At 42.9% G+C, this 19,843-nt stretch overlaps 1 protein-coding gene across 19 annotated transcripts in view; it reads left to right on the top strand.

Annotated features, from left to right (window-relative positions):
* TENM2 (teneurin transmembrane protein 2) overlaps positions 1-19,843 on the top strand; it is a 1,331,635-nt gene that overhangs the window by 1,247,700 nt on the left and 64,092 nt on the right. For all 19 annotated transcript variants that reach the window (XM_077327160.1, XM_077327169.1, XM_077327168.1 and 16 more), the window contains 4 exons: positions 10,555-10,674; positions 14,361-14,622; positions 16,880-17,147; positions 19,157-19,300. In XM_077327160.1, the coding sequence (XP_077183275.1) occupies positions 10,555-10,674; positions 14,361-14,622; positions 16,880-17,147; positions 19,157-19,300 (794 nt within the window). The remainder of the gene's footprint in view (positions 1-10,554; positions 10,675-14,360; positions 14,623-16,879; positions 17,148-19,156; positions 19,301-19,843) is intronic.

Below are 19,843 nucleotides of genomic sequence, written 5' to 3'. Positions count from 1 at the left end.
AGTTTTTGTTTCCAATATCTGGCCCAGGCTCTGAAACGTTATCCGCTTTATTATGAGTTCAGAGAAAGAATAGTAAACTTCATCTTCCTGGAAGACATGCAGTGTTTTACAATGTTCCTTCTTTAAACTATTAAGTGCTGAATCTCCGAGGTCAGATTGCCGTTTCCCTACTAAAAATTGATTTCAGAATGATTCACTAAATGAGTTTGGGCGCTTATCTTGATTTTCTTTGGTTAGACAGCCTTCCCTTTATCAACCAGGATGTGTCTATTTTCACAGTGTTGCTATTCCAGCATTCTCTCTAGTGGTTTCTTTGATCATTCTACCATCTGGAGTCTGAATGTGTGCTGAGGTTTCTGTCACTTCTTCCATTTAGCACTCCCCAAAAGAGCCACTCTACTCCAATGCCTTCTTTCACTGACAGTAAATTCTATTATTGCTATCAAATCAATCCAAAGAGCAGCTAAACTTGAAACCCTTTTCATAGGCCATGATCTGCCCATACAGAATATTGACCCTCTGAACAGTCTGAGCAGAAGAAGGGATTTCTGAGTTACTTGTTTGGATTATACTGCCTGCCAGGTCTCTGTTCATTCTCTAGTGCACATATTAATTCTGGTCAAGAACCTGTCTTCATGTTCTCACTGAAAAGAAGGGTTGGTTCTTAAATACCTCTTTTTTCTACCCGAAGGAGTCTAAAAGTGGCTTATAATTGCCTTCCTTCTCCTCTCCCCACAACAGACACCTTGTGAGGTAGTTGGTTCTGCTCAGGCAGAACAGCTTTATCAGTGCTGTGGTGAGCCCAAGGTCACCCAGCTGGCTGCATGTGGGGGAGTGCAGAATCAAACCCAGATCGCCAGTTTAGAAGTCCGCACTCCTAACCACTACACCAAGCTAGCTCTATGATGATAAGTAGCAGAAGATCATTAGCAAAGATCTTCATGACCATGTTCTCCCCCCCACCCCAACCCTTATTAAAATCTCTAGCACCATTCTGAAGCCTTTCTTAGGTGCATCCACTAACTATTGCACCATACAAAAGGAACAACTGTGCCTATGCTAAACGATATCCCTGCAGGGGCATCTGCAATTGCTGAACTATGGCTCAAGCTAAGCTATAAGACAAACATAAGTCTGTATGTATATTAAAAATCTGAAGAAAAGGTAACTTAATATTAGCCCACGTATCTCCTTCCACCCCCTTCAAGGATCGCTGCCTTGCCGTGGCAAGGGGGCTTGCGTAGTTCCGTGAAGCTATGAGCTATGCCGTTCAGGGCCACCCAAGACGGATAGGTCATAGCTGAGAGCTGGTAATTACCTTCAAGGCCATTCACGGTCAGGGCCCAGTGTACCTGAGCCACCGCCTCCCTGCCTATACCCCTAAAAGAGCTCTGCACTCCACCGCCACCAACCGGCTAATGGTCCCTGGCCCTAAAGAAGTCCGCCTGGTCTCGACCAGGGCCAGAACATTCTCTGTCCTGGCCCCCACCTGGTGGAACGAGCTCCCGGAGGAGATCAGGGCCCTGACGGAGCTTAAACAGTTACGCAGGGCCTGCAAAAAGGAGCTCCTCCGCCAGGCATTTGGTTGAGACCAGGCACAACCAACAGCGAATGAAGGGCCCCCGCTCCCCCCTGCTCCTCCCCCTCCCCCCTCTCCCCCCCTTCCTCCCAGAACTCCACCAGAGCGCTCTGGACCTGTTGTGGTATTGCAACGTTCCATCGTTATATTATTTTATTATATTGTTATACTGTTACATTATTCTGTTATATGGTTACAACCACTGTTATTAATGACTGTATGTTTTAACAAAGACTGTTTCATGTATCGTTGACTAGTTTTAATGTAAACCGCCCTGAGCCTTCGGGGAGGGCGGTATATAAATCTAAATAAATAAAAATAAAATAAATAAAATAAATAAAAGGTGATCCACTGGAGAAGGAAATGGCAAACCACTCCAGTATCTTTGCCATGAAAACTCTATGGACAGTTCCAAAAGGCAAAACAATATGACGCCGGAAGATGAGCCCCTCAGGTCAGAAGGTGTCCAATATGCTACTGGGGATGAGCAGACGGCTAGTTCGAGTAGTGCCAGAATGAATGAAGCGACTGGGCCAAAGCCAAAGGACGCTCAGTTGTGGAAGTAACTGGTGGCGAAGACAGTCCGATTTTTATTCCATAGGAACCTGGAACATCAGATCCATGAATCAAGGCAAGCTGGACATGGTTAAACAAGAAATGACAAGACTGAACATCGACATTTTAGGAATCAGTGAACTAAAATGAACAGGAATGGGTGAATTTAATTCAGATGACCATCAGGTATACTACTGTGGACAAGAATCTCGCAGAAGAAATGGAGTAGCCTTCATAATCAGTAAGAGAATAAGAAAAGCGCTGCAGCCAAAGATGGAGAAGTTCTATACCGTCAATAAAAACAAGACCAGGAGCTGATTGTGGTTCAGATCATCAGCTTCTTGTTGCAAAATTTAGGCTTAAATTGAAGAAAGTAGGAAAAAGCACTAGGCCTCTCCGGTATGAACTAAATCATATCCCCAACGAATATACAGTAGAGGTGACAAATAGATTTAAGGATCTGATAGACAGAGTGCCTGAAGAACTATGGACGGAGGTTCGCAACATTGTACAAGAGGTAGCAACTAAAACCATCCCAAAGAAAAAGAAATGCAAGAAATCAAAATGGCTGTCTGAGGAAGCTTTACAAATAGCTAAGGAGAGAAGGGAAGTGAAAGGCAAGGGAGAAAGAGAAAGATACACCCAATTGAATGCAGAATTCCAGAGAAAAGCTAGAAGAGATAAGAATGCCTTCTTAAATGAACAGTGCAAACAAATATAAGAAAACAATAGAATGGGGAGGACCAGAGATCTTTTCAAGAAAATTGGAGATATGAAGAGAATGTTTCATGCAAAGATGGGTACGATAAGGGACCAAAATGGTAGGGACCTCACAGAAGCAGAAGAGATTAAACAAAGGTGGCAAAATTATACAGAAGAACTATACAAGAGTAAGCTTAACATCCCTGATGACCACAATGGGGTAGTTACTGACGTGGAGCCAGACATCCTGGAATGTGAAGTCAAATGGGCCTTAGGAAGTCTGAGCAACAATAAAGCTAGTGGTGGTGACAGCATTGCAGTTGAACTATTCAAAATCTTAAAGGACGATGCAGTAAAAGTGCTACACTCAATATGCCAGCAAATTTGGAAAACTGAGCAATGGCCACAGGATTGGAAAAGGTCAGTTTACATTCCAATCCCAAAGAAGGGCAATGCCAAAGAATGTTCAAACTACTGCACCATTGCACTAATTTCTCATGCTAGCAAAGTTATGCTGAAAATCCTACAAGCTAGGCTCCAGCAATATGTGGACCGAGAACTTCCAGAAGTACAGGCAGGATTTCGAAGAGGCAGAGGAACTAGAGATCACATTGCCAACATACGCTGGATCATGGAGAAAGCTAGGGAGTTCCAGAAGAACATCTACTTCTGCTTCATTGACTATGCTAAAGCCTTTGATTGTGTAGAGCACAACAAATTGTGGCAAGTTCTTAAAGAGATGGGAATACCAGAGCATCTTATTTGTCTCTTGAGAAATTTATATGCAGGTCAAGAAGCAACAGTGAGAACTGAACATGGAATCACTGATTGGTTCAAAATTGAGAAAGAAGTTCAGCAAGGCTGTATACTGTCGCCTTGCCTATTTAACTTGTATGCGGAGCACATCATGAGAAAGGCGGGATTACAGGAGTCACAAATTGGGATCAAGATTGCAGGGAGAAATATCAACAACCTCAGATATGCAGATGATACCACTCTAATGGCAGAAAGTGAAGAGGAACTAAAGATCCTGTTGATGCAGGTGAAGGAGGAGAGTGCAAAAGTTCGCTTGAAACTCAACATCAAGAAACTCAACATCAAGGTGGCTGGATGGAGTCACTGAAGCAGTCGGTGCAAACTTAAATGGACTCCGGGGAATGGTGGAGGACAGGAGGGCCTGGAGGATCATTGTCCATGGGGTCGCGATGGGTCGGACACGACTTCGCACCTAACAACAACAACAACATCCCCTTCCATTGGCATAAATTATGTATCTTTCAGGGAAGTCATCCTTTTCATTAGCAGCTAATCATTGCACTAAGAAAATGTCATGATATCCAGCATAATTTTCTCTTAGTGGAAGCTGTTGTATTCAACAATAAACTACTGCAGCTGCTACTGGCCTCATTAGTTGAAACTGACCCAGATTTCTGTGGGTGCTAGATCATATTCTCTTCCTGCAATAGTCCCACCTGATGCCATAAAACAGATTGCTGTGGTTGTGCTACCAAGGTGAACCAGTTTCCTTTGTGATTGTATGCTGTGTTGAAGACGGGGAAGGGAATGAAATCACCAGGGAAGACATTTTGCTCCCATCTTCCTACTCAGGACAGTATACAACACATGAAGCAACTAGTTGTGGGATCGGATGGAATTAGTGGGGATATTAGAATGAGGAAAAGATGTAAAGAAGAGAAGAAGAATTGAGTTTTTGTACCCCACTATTTATTACCCGAAGGAGTCTTAAAGACCTTTTCCGTACTGGGAATTTACCCTGACACCACTCATCCAGTGGTGGGGCAAATTACTGTTTCCTCATGACTTAGTGGCTGGGCCAGGGCCCTCCAAGCCTTGGCTCAGCTCAGGCCCTCGTTCTCCCCAGGGCAAGGGAATGTGAATATAGCTGGGTTCCTTTTTTTGCTCCAGCCGCTGACAGGGCCTATGTCAGGCCTGGGCTGTCAGGAAGGAAAGTTGGGCTGTCCTGCCCCACAATAACATATTCTTCAAACAAAAAATAAATAGGCCCCTTCTGCCACACAGCAGAGTGGAACCTCACCCCCCAGGCTACCTCATTTGGGTTGGACTGGGTGCAGCAGGGAAAATGCTCCCCCATCTAGACCTGGGAAGAGACAGGGCAATCTGTCCTGGCCCGAACACCTGACAGCAGCCTGATATGGTGCCGCCAATGTAGAATGGGTCAAAGTGGCTTATAATAGATTACCCTTCCTCTCCCCACAACAGATACCCTGTAAAGTCAGTAAGGCTGAGAATTGTGGCTAGCCCAAAGTCACCCAGCAGTCATAGATGCCTCAGTAATGCTTTCCTTTGCAATCCTCTGTGGATTTCCACATCCATTAAAAATAGTGAAATGTTTACCTTTCATTGTCATTATATTCTGGCCCCTCCATATGATGTTGCCAACATGCAAAATGCTCCATTTTGAAGTGTTAGTTGGTGAATCCCAAAAAGTGGATTCACCAACCTATGTAACACTATCTAATTGAGAGCAACCAGCAGGCCACCAGCCAAAGAAAGGTATGGAGGCAAAGAAGCACTATCTCCGCCTCCAGTGTCCTGCCCTTGCACCAGCCTCTCTCTCCTTTCTCCTTTCTTTTTTTTTTAAAGAGAACTGCCTGGAGCAACGAATAAGAGTAAAAGCGTGCAGGCAAAACCAATAATTATTTTTCCTAAAAGTTGTCAGACAAAGAATGCCTCTCTAAAGCCACCCCACTCCACAAAAAATCAGGAATGAGTTTTTTTTTTAAGTATCAAGACTCGTGATTCCATAAGGAGTGGCAATAAAAAACAGCACTATGCATCTGTGATTAGATGCATAGGCGTTTCAACTGAAAAGTATTGAAATTTTTTTGTAAAACTTAGCAGGCATTGTGGGCCCTTTAAAAGGTTGAGGAAGGGGATTGGTTGCCTGGCTTGATTGACAGGTGGAAGAGAGTAATGTGTAATGCTCGTTGCTCTCTTCCGCCATTTCAAGCAGGCATGTGGAGGGTGAGAAGTGCAAAAAGGCGGCAGGGAAGAGTGAGACAGGGAAAAGGTGAGGAAGGGCTGGGAGGCACGATTCTATTTAGTATTACACCATTCAGTTGGTGTAACCCTATTTTTACAGATGTGTGGGAATGCCCTCTGGCAAATAGATAACAGAGCGATATCTTAAGCTTGTTGAGGGATGTTTTAGATGGATTGGATCCACTTGTTCTGGATGAAGTGGTATGTGGACTTTTAAAGAGCAAGTTAAGAGTTTGGGCTGCTCATGAAACCAGTCTTGTTATTTGAGAGGGAGTTGACTTGGCCACATAATGTCAGCTCATGATTAAGCTTTCTATAATATGGGTCCTCTACCTTCTAGGAAATAGAAATTAGATGGCAACAATGTGGGTGCTAAATTTTCAGTTCGTACATGCAAAGACCATATAATGCCCTAGAGTTGACCTTCCAAAGCAGCTATTGTCATGAGGGGAACTGAAGTCTGTATCAGTTGTAATTCTGGGAGATCTGCCACCCCAAATGGAGGTTGGCAACATGGCAAGGTGGGAATACGTAGCAACCATAACAATGTGATTATGCTGGCAGAAAAGCAGATAGTTGTGAGAGATGGCTATTATCTCTTGCCCTTCAGGGTTCAAACCGGTATTTTTCTTGATTGTGTGGCTGAATCATGTAGGAGTCAAGTAAGTTTTGATTTGTGAACTGATATTTAGTGTTGTGCATCTGTGCCATTTATATTCCTGGGCAGAAGCTGCAAGTAAGAACTCCCAGTCTCTGTAATAATCTAACTCATTTGAGAGTGACTGCAGTTGTACAGCCAGCAGCCAGGAAAGCATATTGCCTGGTAAGGAGATATTTGCCACCTTTCAATTCAAATCATTTGAATTCAGGCAAGGCTTCTTCAGAAAGGGCCTCAGTCATTTAGAATTCATTCCTCCCTTAATGATGAATGAACTATTCTGGGCCCACTGGGCTAATCCCCTGAAGCAAGATTTAATAACAACAGTTAGGGAAAGAACTGATAGATGATGTTGCATTTTATACTACTCCAAGCAATTCAGTCACTTCCTCATGTGACAGCAACTGAACTCGTATAAGTAATGGTCTCTCAATGGAGGTCCGGTAGCATTTCTAAATCCTCAGAGGCAGAAATGAATTTAAATTTGAGGTCCCTGGTAAACAAGTCACAGCAAGTCTTGGGATTGTCCCATTTAGCTACATAAGGGTGCAAATGGAGCAACCCACTCACAAGGCACTAGACCGCTTTGCACAAATTAAATGTTGCTGGAGAACTACATGCATTGTGTTGCCATCACTGCCACAAAAATCTTTGTTGTATACTGAGTCCCATCCTAGTAATCTTAATTTTGAGCATTTCACAAATAAAATAGAATGAGGATAAAATGAACTGGATTATAAAATCTCTGAAAAGTGTTCAAATTGGTGAAATGAACATTATAAACATGGGTCTCTTGGACTCTGAGCTTCTTTCTAAACATGATGCGCTCAGGCCACATATAATAATAATTCATTTATTTTTGCATCCCACTCTTCTCAGTTGACTATATAACAACTTAAAATTAAATTAATTTTAGAATTATTAAAATACTAGGGGTCAAGCCCATTGCATTCAGGGAAAGCTCTCCACCCTCTCATGTACCCCTTCATAAGGAATTCACATGGCCCCAGAATCCACTTGGTTGTTTGGCTGGTGATGTCTGCCCTTCTGAAGCCTGAGACCTACTGCTGGAAACTGCAGTCCCTGTTGTTGTCCGCAAGGCCAAGTCATTGCCTAATAAAGATGGATCACCTAGTTTTTCCTAGTCTTATTGTCTACTTTCCTGTAAAGCTAACTACACTTGAAATTCTTGTTTACTTATTTGTTTGTTTGTTTGTTTGTTTGTTTGTTTATTTATTTATTTATTTATTTATTTATTTATTTATTTATTTATTTATTGTTGGATTTGATTGGATTGGAGTAGATTTCTGTACCGCCCTTCCATATGGCTCACGGCGGTTTATATACAATGTCATAGGGGGATACATGGAACGAGTAAATATACAACATAGTCAATATACAACAATAACCACCCAATAGTGGTTCTAAACAACAGTGATCCCAACAATAACAAAATAACAAGCTAAACCCCCTAGAGAGGTCAGACTGCTTCTGACCATGGCGGAGATGTCAGAGATGGGGGGGGGGGGGACCTGTGGTTGTTCTCAGGCAAATGCCTGGTGGAAGAGTTTTGAGTTCATCTGAGTTTTTATTTACCAGGCCAAGCTTGAAAAAAGTTACTTTAGTTCCCATGTCTCTCCAGCCATTTACTTGTTCACTATTTACAGTTTCAGGCTGTAAATATTCTTTATTTAGATCTTCCTGAACTTTCCAGACTCACAGGATTGATATTGGTCTGTCTGTCTGTCTGCACCCCAAAATACAAATCGTTGCTGGTAAGGGCTGGCTAAAGCCCATAGCCCAGGAGGGACACACCCACAACCACTCCACTCCAACTACAGTCTGTGAGCCTCTACCATTCTCTCTAGATCGCTGCTCATCTCTAGATTATAATGATCAGCTCTACAGGCAAAAATGGCTATTTTGGAGGCTGAACTCTGAGGCATTGTATGATTTTAAGGCCCTCCTCCAAACCGCCAGGAATACCTCCAACACAGGGGTAGCCAACCTCCAGGTGGGACTGGAATTACAGAGTACAAAGATCAGCTGCCCAGGCAGAAAGGGCTCCTATGGAGTTTGGACACAGTTGAGGAGAAGAAACATTTAAGGTCTCCCATGCAGGTTGTTGTGGAGTTGAATCACTTAAGGCCTACTGCACAGGGTTGTTGTGCAGTTGAAACAGGATGCAAAAGATGCAACAGCTTCCAGTTTCACCTGCAAAACAACCCTGTGGGGTAGGTCTCAAATCTGCAGAGAGTTGTTTGGCTGTTTCTTCCCTCCAGCAGCATGTCCGGCCACAGCAGTATTTTAAGTGAGAAGGGGCTTCTCTGTGGCCTCCCTGTCAGCCAACTGTTTGGCAGAAGGGGAAAGTTCCCCACCTCAAAAGGAAGGCCCACCCCCATGCCCTCAGGCTCCCCTGCGTTGCTCTTGGAAACGCCTCCCTCCTCTCAGTCAGGGCCTGTCAGAGGCTCCTTCGCAGCAGGCCTGAAGGGAGGGGAAGGGAGCGCACTCACCAGGCTCAGGCTCTCTGGAACTGTTGAAAGTCCTGTAGGGCCCCAATCTCATCAGGGAGAGCGTCCCACCAAGATGGAGCAGGACTGAAAAGGCCCTCCCTCTGGTTGAAGCCAGTTTTATTTTTTTGGAGCCAGGGATTCTGAGCAAGTGCAAATCACTGAATCTTAGTGCGCTTTGGGGGGAGGGCATATAGTGGGAGAGTTGGTTCCGTAAATACAGGCCCCAGACTGTTAAGGGCTTTAAAGGTTAGTACTAAAACCTTGAACTTGCTCCAGTCTCCAATCTGGAGCCACTGCAGCAGGGAGAGCACAGGTGTGATATGGCTCTCCATTGAGTCCCAGTAAGGATGTGCTGCTGCATTCTGGACCAGCTAGAGCTTCCATATCAACTTCAAGAGCATCTCTGCATAGATTAAGTTACAAAAGTCTAGTCTGGAGATGACCATTGCATGGATCATGGTAGCTAGGTCAGCTACCGACAGATATGATGCAAATTGTCACTCCTGGTGAAGACTCTTGAAAGCCTGGCAGGCAGCCTTTGTGATCTGGGCCCCCATAGATAGGAGGTGTCCTTACAGTAGTCGTATATGTTAAACAGATTCGATTTAGTGCTGGGAGTGGCGTCGTATCTCCAGTATGCTGGCCCAGGCAAAGGACCTTCATCTTCACTGGACCTAATTTCAGGTGACTTCTCTTGAGTCAGTCCACTACAGCCTCCAGACATTTGGCTAGAGATTTTGGAGGTGTTGATGGGTAGCTTTCCATCAACAGAAACAGCTGGGTATCATCAGCGTGCGAGTGATATCCCAGCCCAAAATCACAGACCAGTTGGGCAAGGGGGCGCATGTAGATATTAAGTAACATTTACTTCTCTGGGGCCAGGGACCCTAAGCAGATTTTGATTGCTTGATCTTAATGATCTTTTGGAGGCATAAGGGAAGAGGTGATCCCAGGGTCCCAGACCATTTAAGGCTTAGTGAGAGAGCTGGCTTGGTGAGAGAGCCAGCTTGGTATAGTGGTTAGAAATACAGACTTCTAATCTGGCAAGCCGGGTTTGATTCCCTGTTCCCCACATGAAACCAGCTGGGTGACCTTGGGCTCACCACAACACTGATAAAGCTGTTCTGACTGAGCAGTAATATCAGGGCTCTCTCAGCCTCACCCACCTCACAGAATGTCTATGGCAGGGAGAGGAAAGAGAAGGAGATTGTAAGCTGCTTTGAGACTCCTTCGAGTAGAGAAAAGCGGCATTTAAAAACAAACTCTTCTTCTTCTTTGTGTGACAAATTTCAATACATCCCTTTCTATTTATAGCCAGGGACTTCATGCCTCTTGACCACCGTACTGACCGTTATGATTCTTGAGTTATTGTGTTGTTTTCTTAGGTTTAGCTTCGGTTTTAATCAAGACTAAAACGGCATTTATACTAGAATAAACAAGTCTAGGATAGTATTCCTGATTGGACTATTAGTGTCCTCAAAGTGATCTTAAAGAGATGACATTTAATTGTATTTCTTTCCCAGCCTTGTGTCCCTTATAAGAGGCCAAGTAGTAACTACAGATGGAACACCGCTAGTTGGAGTCAACGTGTCATTTGTCAAGTATCCAAAGTACGGCTACACTATCACTCGCCAGGATGGCACGTGAGTCTACTTACATCTTTCAGGACCTATTTAGTCTGTAATATTTGTGCAGATTAACAGATGGTGCTATCTAGTGAAACCATGTGGCATCATGCATGGAATTCCTACTGGGCCAAAGAACTATCAAGGAAGCCGAAAAGTAATTTTTCATATAACATTCTGAATACTAACTGAAAGTAAATATGAAAGGGCTGGCTTTTTGATAATAATGTCTTAGCAGTTGGGCTTCTTTTCACAGGAGTTGTACTATATCGCCAAAAACATTTGTGGGCTGTAGCAATATCCAGCTGAGACCAGAACTATTTAATTTTGAAATGCAAGGCATGCTAACATTTGTCTGGAGGAAAAAATATCATTAGAATAAGTGTATTTTCTTTAAAATTCCCATCTGCACCTTTCTTTCCCTTTCGAAAATCCGCTATCTTTAGAGTTTCTTGAGGGTAAAACATAATAAGAAAAAGTCTAATTGAATACACTTAGGCAATTCTCTGCTGTGTAAAGTGTATCCCCTTTCCCTATTTATCATCTGATTTGAAACACACACAAGTTCAGCCCAAACAAAACACAGTGTGTCATGTTTTACCTAATTTATTGGATATGGCAGTAAAATAATATTCTGTGAAAGAACACAATGTGACTATTTCCAGCTCAGTATGTGAATGCACAACCCATAAAAGTGGTTTGAATTGGAGTAGCTAACCAGAAACAGTACAGTGACTGGGAGCAAGATTGCAGATTCTGTTGTTGGACTCTGATTTCAAGGTGTTTTGTAAAACATATGCAGTGGCTTGGGTCTTCAGTATGTAGCATTGTTCCAACCATGCCTTTAGTTAAGAACATTATGTTTGTCCAAAACGACCTGTCTTTCAGTGACTTACTATCCTTCATGAATGCCTGTCAGTTGTGTATTAAGGACTAGTCGTGACAGCTCCAGTGTCAGTGTTCATAGCAGGAGTTGTGCCCCCAGCAGTGAATGGGTGGCCAGATGCCAGGCAGATGGCTGAGACAGCACCATGTCTCAGACCACAACTTTATTGAACACAGCTGCAGAGGTTTGTCTTGGCATAGGGCAATGTATCCAAAGCATCAAGCATCCCACCTGGCGCCTGCCTACTGAGGAAAAAGAACCCATGATGGCAGCAACATGGGAACACTTGGATGCAAGCCAAGGTGTGATTCCCCCTGCCACTTGGGGGTGAGGAAAAACCAGCAGCTGCTGAGCTGGACATGCCTCCTTATCCCACACCTGCAAGGCCCCTTAATGGAGCTCCCAACAAGGATCATAGGCACACAGGCCCAATCTCCCGAACCCCAATAAAAAAGATCCAGCCCAACACCAAACCCACCTAACCAATTGTAACAAAAGCAAAATAAAATAACAGAACCCCACAAATGAGTAGCCAGAGAAAAAAATGCAACCAAATCACTGGAAGATTGGGTGGGAAAACTGATGAGGTGGAATGCAATGTGGGTGTCTGTTTAAGCCAAGCAGGAAGACCCGAATGAAAGCTATTCACCTCCACTTCCAGAACAAGTCCAGGTTAGCTGGTGGGAGAAAGAGCTCCAAGGGTCCATGCAAGCCACTCAGGACTCTGGGAACCACTTGTGGAAATGTTGTCAGCTCAGCAAACTGCCCACCCCTGCAGGGTGCAAATGGGTGGCATCAGTAGGTCAGGAACCCATTATTGTCAAATGCTGCAATAAACTACTTTCCTAAGCAAAACAAATGGTGCTTGTGCCTCTCTCTCTCTGTATGTCTACAAGGAAATAAAAGGGCAAGTATGATCGTTGACATGTGTCCTCAGCCCCTAGGGACAAGTGGGGGTGGGGAATCAGAGCCACCTGATCTTACTGATTCCAGAAGGAACCCTAACAGACCCAAAGCCTTGTTCCCAACCAAAGGATTACACCTATTGTTCCTTTGACTTGCCCATCCACACGATACAGCTTTCTAAATTCAGAGATCTGTAGAGCACCACTTGGTATACCCTGCGAGGCAGGGGGGAGAGAGGATGTTTAGAAGGAATTCCTCCCCCAGTAAATATCCTCACCTCCTTAGGAGGACCAATTTTCCAGTTTTAAAACCATGTAGGTTATTCGGTTCTCTAGAGCAACTGTTTACTGCTTTAAAATCCTGGAGAGAAGCATCCCCTTCATTTCTGAAAGAGATCCAGCTCAGAGAGCAGTCATGCAAATTTCCCATCATTGCTCTTTCTCTGCCATCTGCTGCAACCATTCTAATGAAAGGATAGTTTTGTCGCTGCTGAGATTAAATTACAAAGGCTCTAGTTAACACTGAGTCTGGTGGTATTTTGTAGATGTCAACCTTTGCTCAGTTTTAAAGCCATGTCTTTCCTGCAGATTGAAATAATTTAAAACATGTTTCACCTTGGTGGTTTTTCCCAGGGACCCAGGAACTTTAATCTTTAGAAGGGTATTGAGAATTATTAAGTTGTTACCCATCCTTAAACTGAAACTCTCAGGGTCCCTAGAGGGGAAGTGATGCCAAGTCCCTTTCAAGATGTGCATACAATATTATTCTTGTATTGTGCTTCTCAAGATGTATCTACAGCTGCTGGCCTGCCTACTCTCACAGTCAATAATTTTGCTTTATAAAGTAGAACAATGTGGGAGGGACAGACCAATGTCGGTAACACTTTTAATACAGAGAAATAACACTGCAGTCACAAGTCACAGGGGTAGCCTGCATGACGTTTTACCATCTTCACCAGGCACAGCTACTAGCACCCTACCTGCCTCTGGACTGTTTGGCCGCAGTGATCCATGCGACGGTCACCTCTAGACTGGAATTTTGTAACTTGCTCTACACTGGCCTACCCTTGTCCTTGACCTGGAAACTCCAACTGGTGCAGAATACACCTGCTAGGGTCCTCATTGATTCATCTTGGAGGACCCACATCCAGCCTGTACTGAGATAGCTGCATTGATTACCAGCTATGGCCCAGATCAAGTTCAAGGTTTTGATTCTGACCTTTAAGGCCTTATGCAGCTTGAGCCCTGCCTATATGAGGGACCGCTTGTTTGCTTATTGCTCCCCGCAGGGCTCTTTGCTCTGTGGGTACTAATCTGTTAATGGTCCCAAGCCCCAGAGAGATATGCCTGGCTTCAACCTGGGCCAGGGCCTTCTCAGTCCTGGCCCCGACCTGGTGGAATGAGATCCCGGGAGAGCTGAGAGCCCTGACAGAGCTATCAAAGTTCTGCAGGGCCTGTAAAACAGAGCTCTTCAACCAGGCCTTCAATTGAGGTTGGGTTTGTTAAGATCAAATGGGCCGCCTCAGGCTACGCTATTCCATCTCACAAACCCTTTCATGGACAGTTGTGCAGAGGCTGGAGGATTTTGCTTTCTACCATCTTGTGTTGGTGATTTTTATAGTTTCAAGGTTTTTAAAGGGGATTTTATGGGGCTTTATAGGGTGTTATTATGTGATCTGCCTTGAGTTCAAGGAGGAAGGCAGACTATTAATTGAATTAATAAGATGATTGATGGACGGACGGACAGACAGATAGGCAACATGTGGCCAAAGTGTTACTCTAATGTTCAACCTGAAGATTTCTGCTGAACTGGATATAATTTAGGAATTTGCAAAAGCTCATTAATAGCCTCACATTCCATTGTCCTGCATTACTCTGAAATCCTTTTTGATGTGTTTTTCAAATTTTTCCAGGTTTGACTTGATTGCAAATGGAGGAGCATCTCTGACTCTGCACTTTGAGCGAGCCCCATTCATGAGCCAGGAGAGGACTGTGTGGCTGCCATGGAACAGCTTCTATGCCATGGACACACTTGCAATGAAGACCGAAGAGAACTCTATTCCAAGCTGTGACTTAAGTGGTTTTGTTAGGCCTGATCCTGTTATAATTTCATCACCGCTTTCCATATTCTTCAGTGATGATCCTGGTCAAAACCCCATAGTTCCAGAGACCCAGGTATCAAGTATGAATGAAACAAGAATGTAACATGTGGTTGCTTACTCTTTTCTGCCATATGAGAGTCCTTTACGCTGGCTAACATGCATCTTTTTGTAGAATATATGTTTTCAGTTTTTACAATGGTACTGCATGGAGGGAATGCATTTATAAATATATCTGGTGCCAAGTTTTCCATGTGTGTGTCTCCTGCAGAAAATGCTTGTATAAATGTAGTAAACAGTGTCAGAAAGATGAATATCCTCATTGTGAGTGAAAAACCTTTTGCTTCTTGGAGTCTGACAAAGGTTGGAGTTTGACAAAAAATGAGGCAGAAATATGAGGGGGAAATATCTATTCATACATTGTTCATGGACATTATATTTCTGTAAAGAATGACTTCTATACTAATGCTGATAAGCATGAATTTTACACAGATTTCTCATGGAATTATCAGAGCACCTCCACAAGGTACATGGGCTTTGATCCTTTGTAAATTCATGCATGAAAGCCCTCCCTTCCTCACAAGCAGCTTAATAAGTGCCCTGAACTAAGAACAGGAGACACTTAAGAGCAACATGAGGATGAGGCTGCTATCCAAGGGTAATTATGACCAGGTAATAAAATATCCAGGTTTTTCCCAACTCGGAGCTGGCAACCCTAATGTATGGATCTTGTTGATATGATCCAACCTATATATCAGTTTCACATATATCTATTTCTGACACACACACAAAAACACCATGCAACACCAGCATTTGGTATCTATTCTGCTCTTGCATCTTTTAGAAATCAATTTTCAGAAATGATTCATAGTAAAAGGGTACAGCAGGCTTTCTCAACCAGGGATTCATGAAACCCTGGGGTTTCTTGATGGCCCTGGAAGGGTTTCCTGATGAGTGGGAATTAATTATTATTTTATTTTTTAAAATATTTATTAGATGATATGACCATATATGGTAATGTTACCAGCCCCCCCTCCCAAAATAACCAATAATGGGCCTGGAAGGGCGTGTACACAGCTATGCTTCCCAACCATATTTGCACGACCACACCACTTCTGGGGCTTCTTGACACCTGAAGAATGTTTCAGGGGTTTCTCAGTGGTAAAACAGTTTAGAAAGGCTAGGGTACAGGATAGATTGTTGGATTTTGCTTATCTTAACTTTATTCATCTTTTTTCTGAATGCCTTAAGAGTTCCTATTGTATTAGACATCTGGAGGGAGGGGCAGACTAGATGATTTCACAGTAGGTACATGCAAGGTCAGACTCTAACATCATGGCCTGAATAATCTGCCTCCTATCATTTCTGCTTTTTTAAATGTTTTGCAGTCTCCAGCTTGATGAAGAGTTCTGCTTAGCTCAAAAGCTTTCCCAATGCTTTATATCAATTTGCTTGGTCACAACAAAAGTTATTACTTGGATTTCCTTTTTGGTTTTGGATTTTGCATGGACCACTTAGACTGTACACATTTTTTCTCAATGGCCTGCTTAGATTCTTGCCCAATCTAAAGTTCTGATTTTAACAGCAAAAAGGGCCAACAGGCAAGAGCTTGACCGGTTAAACCTTCCTCACAGATCAAACCTTTCCACTTATGGTTTGCCTCGTCAGCCCTTTGTCTCCTTGGGCAAGTTTTGATGCTGGAAGAAAAGCATTTAAGGGGATATAGGTGAGCAATGGGTGGGTTTCAGCTGTTCTGATCCTTTGCTAAAGAAATCTGACCCTACCCTTCTTCTTGTTATACACTCAATTGTTGCAGACCTGAGTTTAAACAAACAGATCTGCTTTCACCCCATCTAGTTCATCTCCCATTATGGGAAAAAAAACAACTGTGAGTGTGCAAATAAAGCAAAGTTATTTTTCTTCCTCTGGGCAAGAGTATATAGATGATAAGAAGTCCTTTAATGATCTACTTGGCCATTATTATTATTATGCTGGTTGTTTTTTGGGGCATCCCTGTTGCTTTATGCTGATTGTCAGTGGAAGTTGCAGGTTCATATAATTACAGCCTCTTGTGGCCCTCTTGCATATAACTAGCAATAAAACCTGTGGGTCTTATTTACACTTTTGCTAACAGTGTGGTTTTTAAAAGAAAGTATAACAGTGGCCAAAGCATTATTAATCCAGAAATCATAACCTAAATTGTGTCACTGCGGGAAGGCTATGCTAAAACTTCCCAGCAATAAAAAGTCATTAATCTGTAAATAAGACCCATGAGCTAAACAAATCCCTTTCACAAGATGTACATTTTAATCATAATCTGTTTTCTTATTCAGGTTCTTCATGAAGAAATTGAGATCCCAGGCTCCAACATAAAGCTATGCTACCTGAGTTCCCGTAACTCTGGCTATAAATCGTTGCTGAAGATCACCATGACACAAACCCTTGTGCCTCTGAACTTAATTAAAGTTCATCTGATGGTAGCTGTAGAAGGGCATCTCTTTCAAAAGTCTTTCCAAGCCTCCCCCAACCTAGCCTATACATTTATCTGGGACAAAACAGATGCCTATGGGCAGAAAGTTTATGGGCTCTCGGATGCTGTAGGTATGTCATCATACAACTGGCAGGGGCTCATTTATATTTTTTATTTATTTATTACATTTTTATACCACCCTCCCTTTGCAGCTCAGGGCACAGCATAGATCAGTGTACAAGTTTAATTATAGTACTAGGAGCCAAGCCCGTTGCATTCAGGAATACAACGGGCCCTAGATTAGGTGGGTGAAGAACTCTGCGGACAGCCTCCCCCTCCCCTCAGGACCTGGAAAGGCTGCAGGCAGCTGTTAGGGAACTCACTGGCAGGGGCAGCTCTCATGCAACGGGGATTTGCAGCCTCCAAGCCTCAGAGTGAAGTAGAAGGAGGAAGGGGTGGTCAGCGGTGAGGGACAGAAGAAGATTGGCTGGCTCTTGGACAGACAGGCAAGCCAGTTGGAAGAGGAGGCACTCAGGGGTGTGACAGCTGCCCTGAGTGGGTGTTGAGCACTGAGTGGCACTCCAGACATGAGACATGCTCCTCCTCTAAGGCCTTACCAGAAATATATAGTGGAACAGATAAGGTTCAGTACTTCAAAAATTAAACTCAGTAACATTTCATTATGAAATGTTTAAATTGTTAACCATATAACCATATAATAATTTATCATAACCTTTTGTTGGCTGGATTGGCTGGATTGGAAGTTGCTTTGTGAAGTTTCTAGTGGGTGTATATGGTGGGGTGGGGTTCCAGGGGCCCAGCAGATGTTATCAGCTCATTGGCCCATTGGTAGATGTTATCAGGTCACTGGAATTGTAGTCACAATTTCCAGACTGATTTGCCTTACAGGGTTAGTGTGATGAAAATAAATGGGGAAGAAAAAATTCACGGACTTCATTAGTTTGGATTAAAAAAATAGGAGGAAAATGCACCAGACAGATCAGCCATTCAATCAACAAAGTCTATTCACAAAACAGGCTCTTTGCATAGTGAGTAGGAAATGTTGTTTTGTGGCTGTTTTGTCTAAATACACTGGTACCCATGCTAGACAATTGGCATTGGTCATGGGTCCCTGCTGTGTGTAACTGTAGTGGCAAACACATGTTTCACACACATTACATGATGCTGGAAGTCTAAATAAACTTCTGATCCATCAGTCTCATCCCTGGTTCCATCCATGCCATTACATTAGGCTAAAAAAAGAATGTCCTTTGTTTAAAATTTAGGCCAGGTACAGCCCTCTTTGTTCTGCCAAACAGCCATCTTGGTGTAGTGGTTCTAATCTGGCGAGCCGGGTTTGATTCTCCACTCCTCAACATACAACCATCACTGATAAAGCTGTTCGGACTGAGCAGTAATATCAGGGCTCTCTCAGCCACACTTACATCACAGGGTGTCTGTTGTGGGGAGAGGAAAGGGAAGAGGACAGTAAGCCACTTTGAGACTCCTGGTAGAGAAAAGCGGCATATAAAAAACAACTGTTCTTCTTCTCAAAACATGCAAGTTGTGCTGGCTGTTCCTGACAGAACCTTTGAGGTATGCACACAATTTAAAAGGCTCATCTGCATCAATACTTTACATATTTGCTCTGAGGGTTTCTTCTGAATCCACAACCACTATAGTAAATAATAAGTAGATTTATATTGAAATTGGAGTACATGCAAAGGCAGTTTGGCAAGAAATCCCTCATCCATCCCCTGAATGCCTCCATGTGAGCATTCCTATCTACTGGTATGCCGATGACATATAGCTAGTGCATCATCATTTAATATATTTGTACTGTTTCCTCACTGCAGTTTCTTTTTTTTAAGTATATATACAGTACTGAGTATATGTATTTCATATAGCCAGGCCTGAATATAGCAGGTTATGACAGCAGGCCTTTAAAAAATTTCCACATCATTCAATATTTCATTTCTTTTTTTAAAAAAGTGAGAACCTACAGTTCTCCTGAGTAAAAGTAAATCACATTTCAGGGTCAAGTGAAGTCAGATATCTGAATTTAATTTTATAGAATAAAGCAGTATTTTGTAGCAAGTGACAAATCATTCACATGCAGTGATTTTTAATACTTTTTCAGTATCTGTGGGCTATGAGTACGAGACCTGTCCCAGTCTAATTTTATGGGAGAAAAGGACTGCTCTGCTGCAAGGATTTGAACTTGACCCCTCAAATCTAGGGGGCTGGTCTTTAGATAAGCATCATGTGCTTAACATAAAAAGTGGTAAGTGAAATGATTTTCATTGTTGCTCAAACTTTAGATTAGGGCCCTTCCTCCCAAATGCCTCTAGAATATTAGACAGTGTTTCTACTGACATTTGAATAATAACGCATATAAAAGTGGTTGGTTATGCACAGGCACTGGACTTTATGTGCATTGACTCTTAATGTGCCACTCTGAGAGCTTGAAACAAATGCAGAGTTCTATAAGTGCTTTGGGCCTGTATTCTAAAGCCTATGATACCTGTGGCTATAAATCAGCAGAGACAGCAGCAAGTTTTCTAGGAGCAAACCTGGGTACAGAATATACAGAGTTATCTAAGTTCTGATTCACTGTTAATTGCCTTTTTGGTTTGACCATGTAAATAGTGAGCAACCCAAGAGTACCAGATGATACAGTATTGCTGATGCTAAGTAACTGTGAACATGATCTGACCTTTTGACATAGAATGACTGATTTCGAGATGAATAATTATTGTTTATTGTTGTCTCTGCTCCTTGTAACACATTATTTAGAATGGTTTTCTGTAGCTTTCCTGAAATTAAT

The sequence above is a fragment of the Paroedura picta genome, chromosome 3 (assembly GCF_049243985.1).
Source record: "Paroedura picta isolate Pp20150507F chromosome 3, Ppicta_v3.0, whole genome shotgun sequence".
NCBI lineage: Eukaryota > Metazoa > Chordata > Lepidosauria > Squamata > Gekkonidae > Paroedura > Paroedura picta.
The sequence above is the reverse complement of the archived record's forward strand: the minus strand, read 5'-3'. Positions and strand labels throughout refer to the sequence as shown.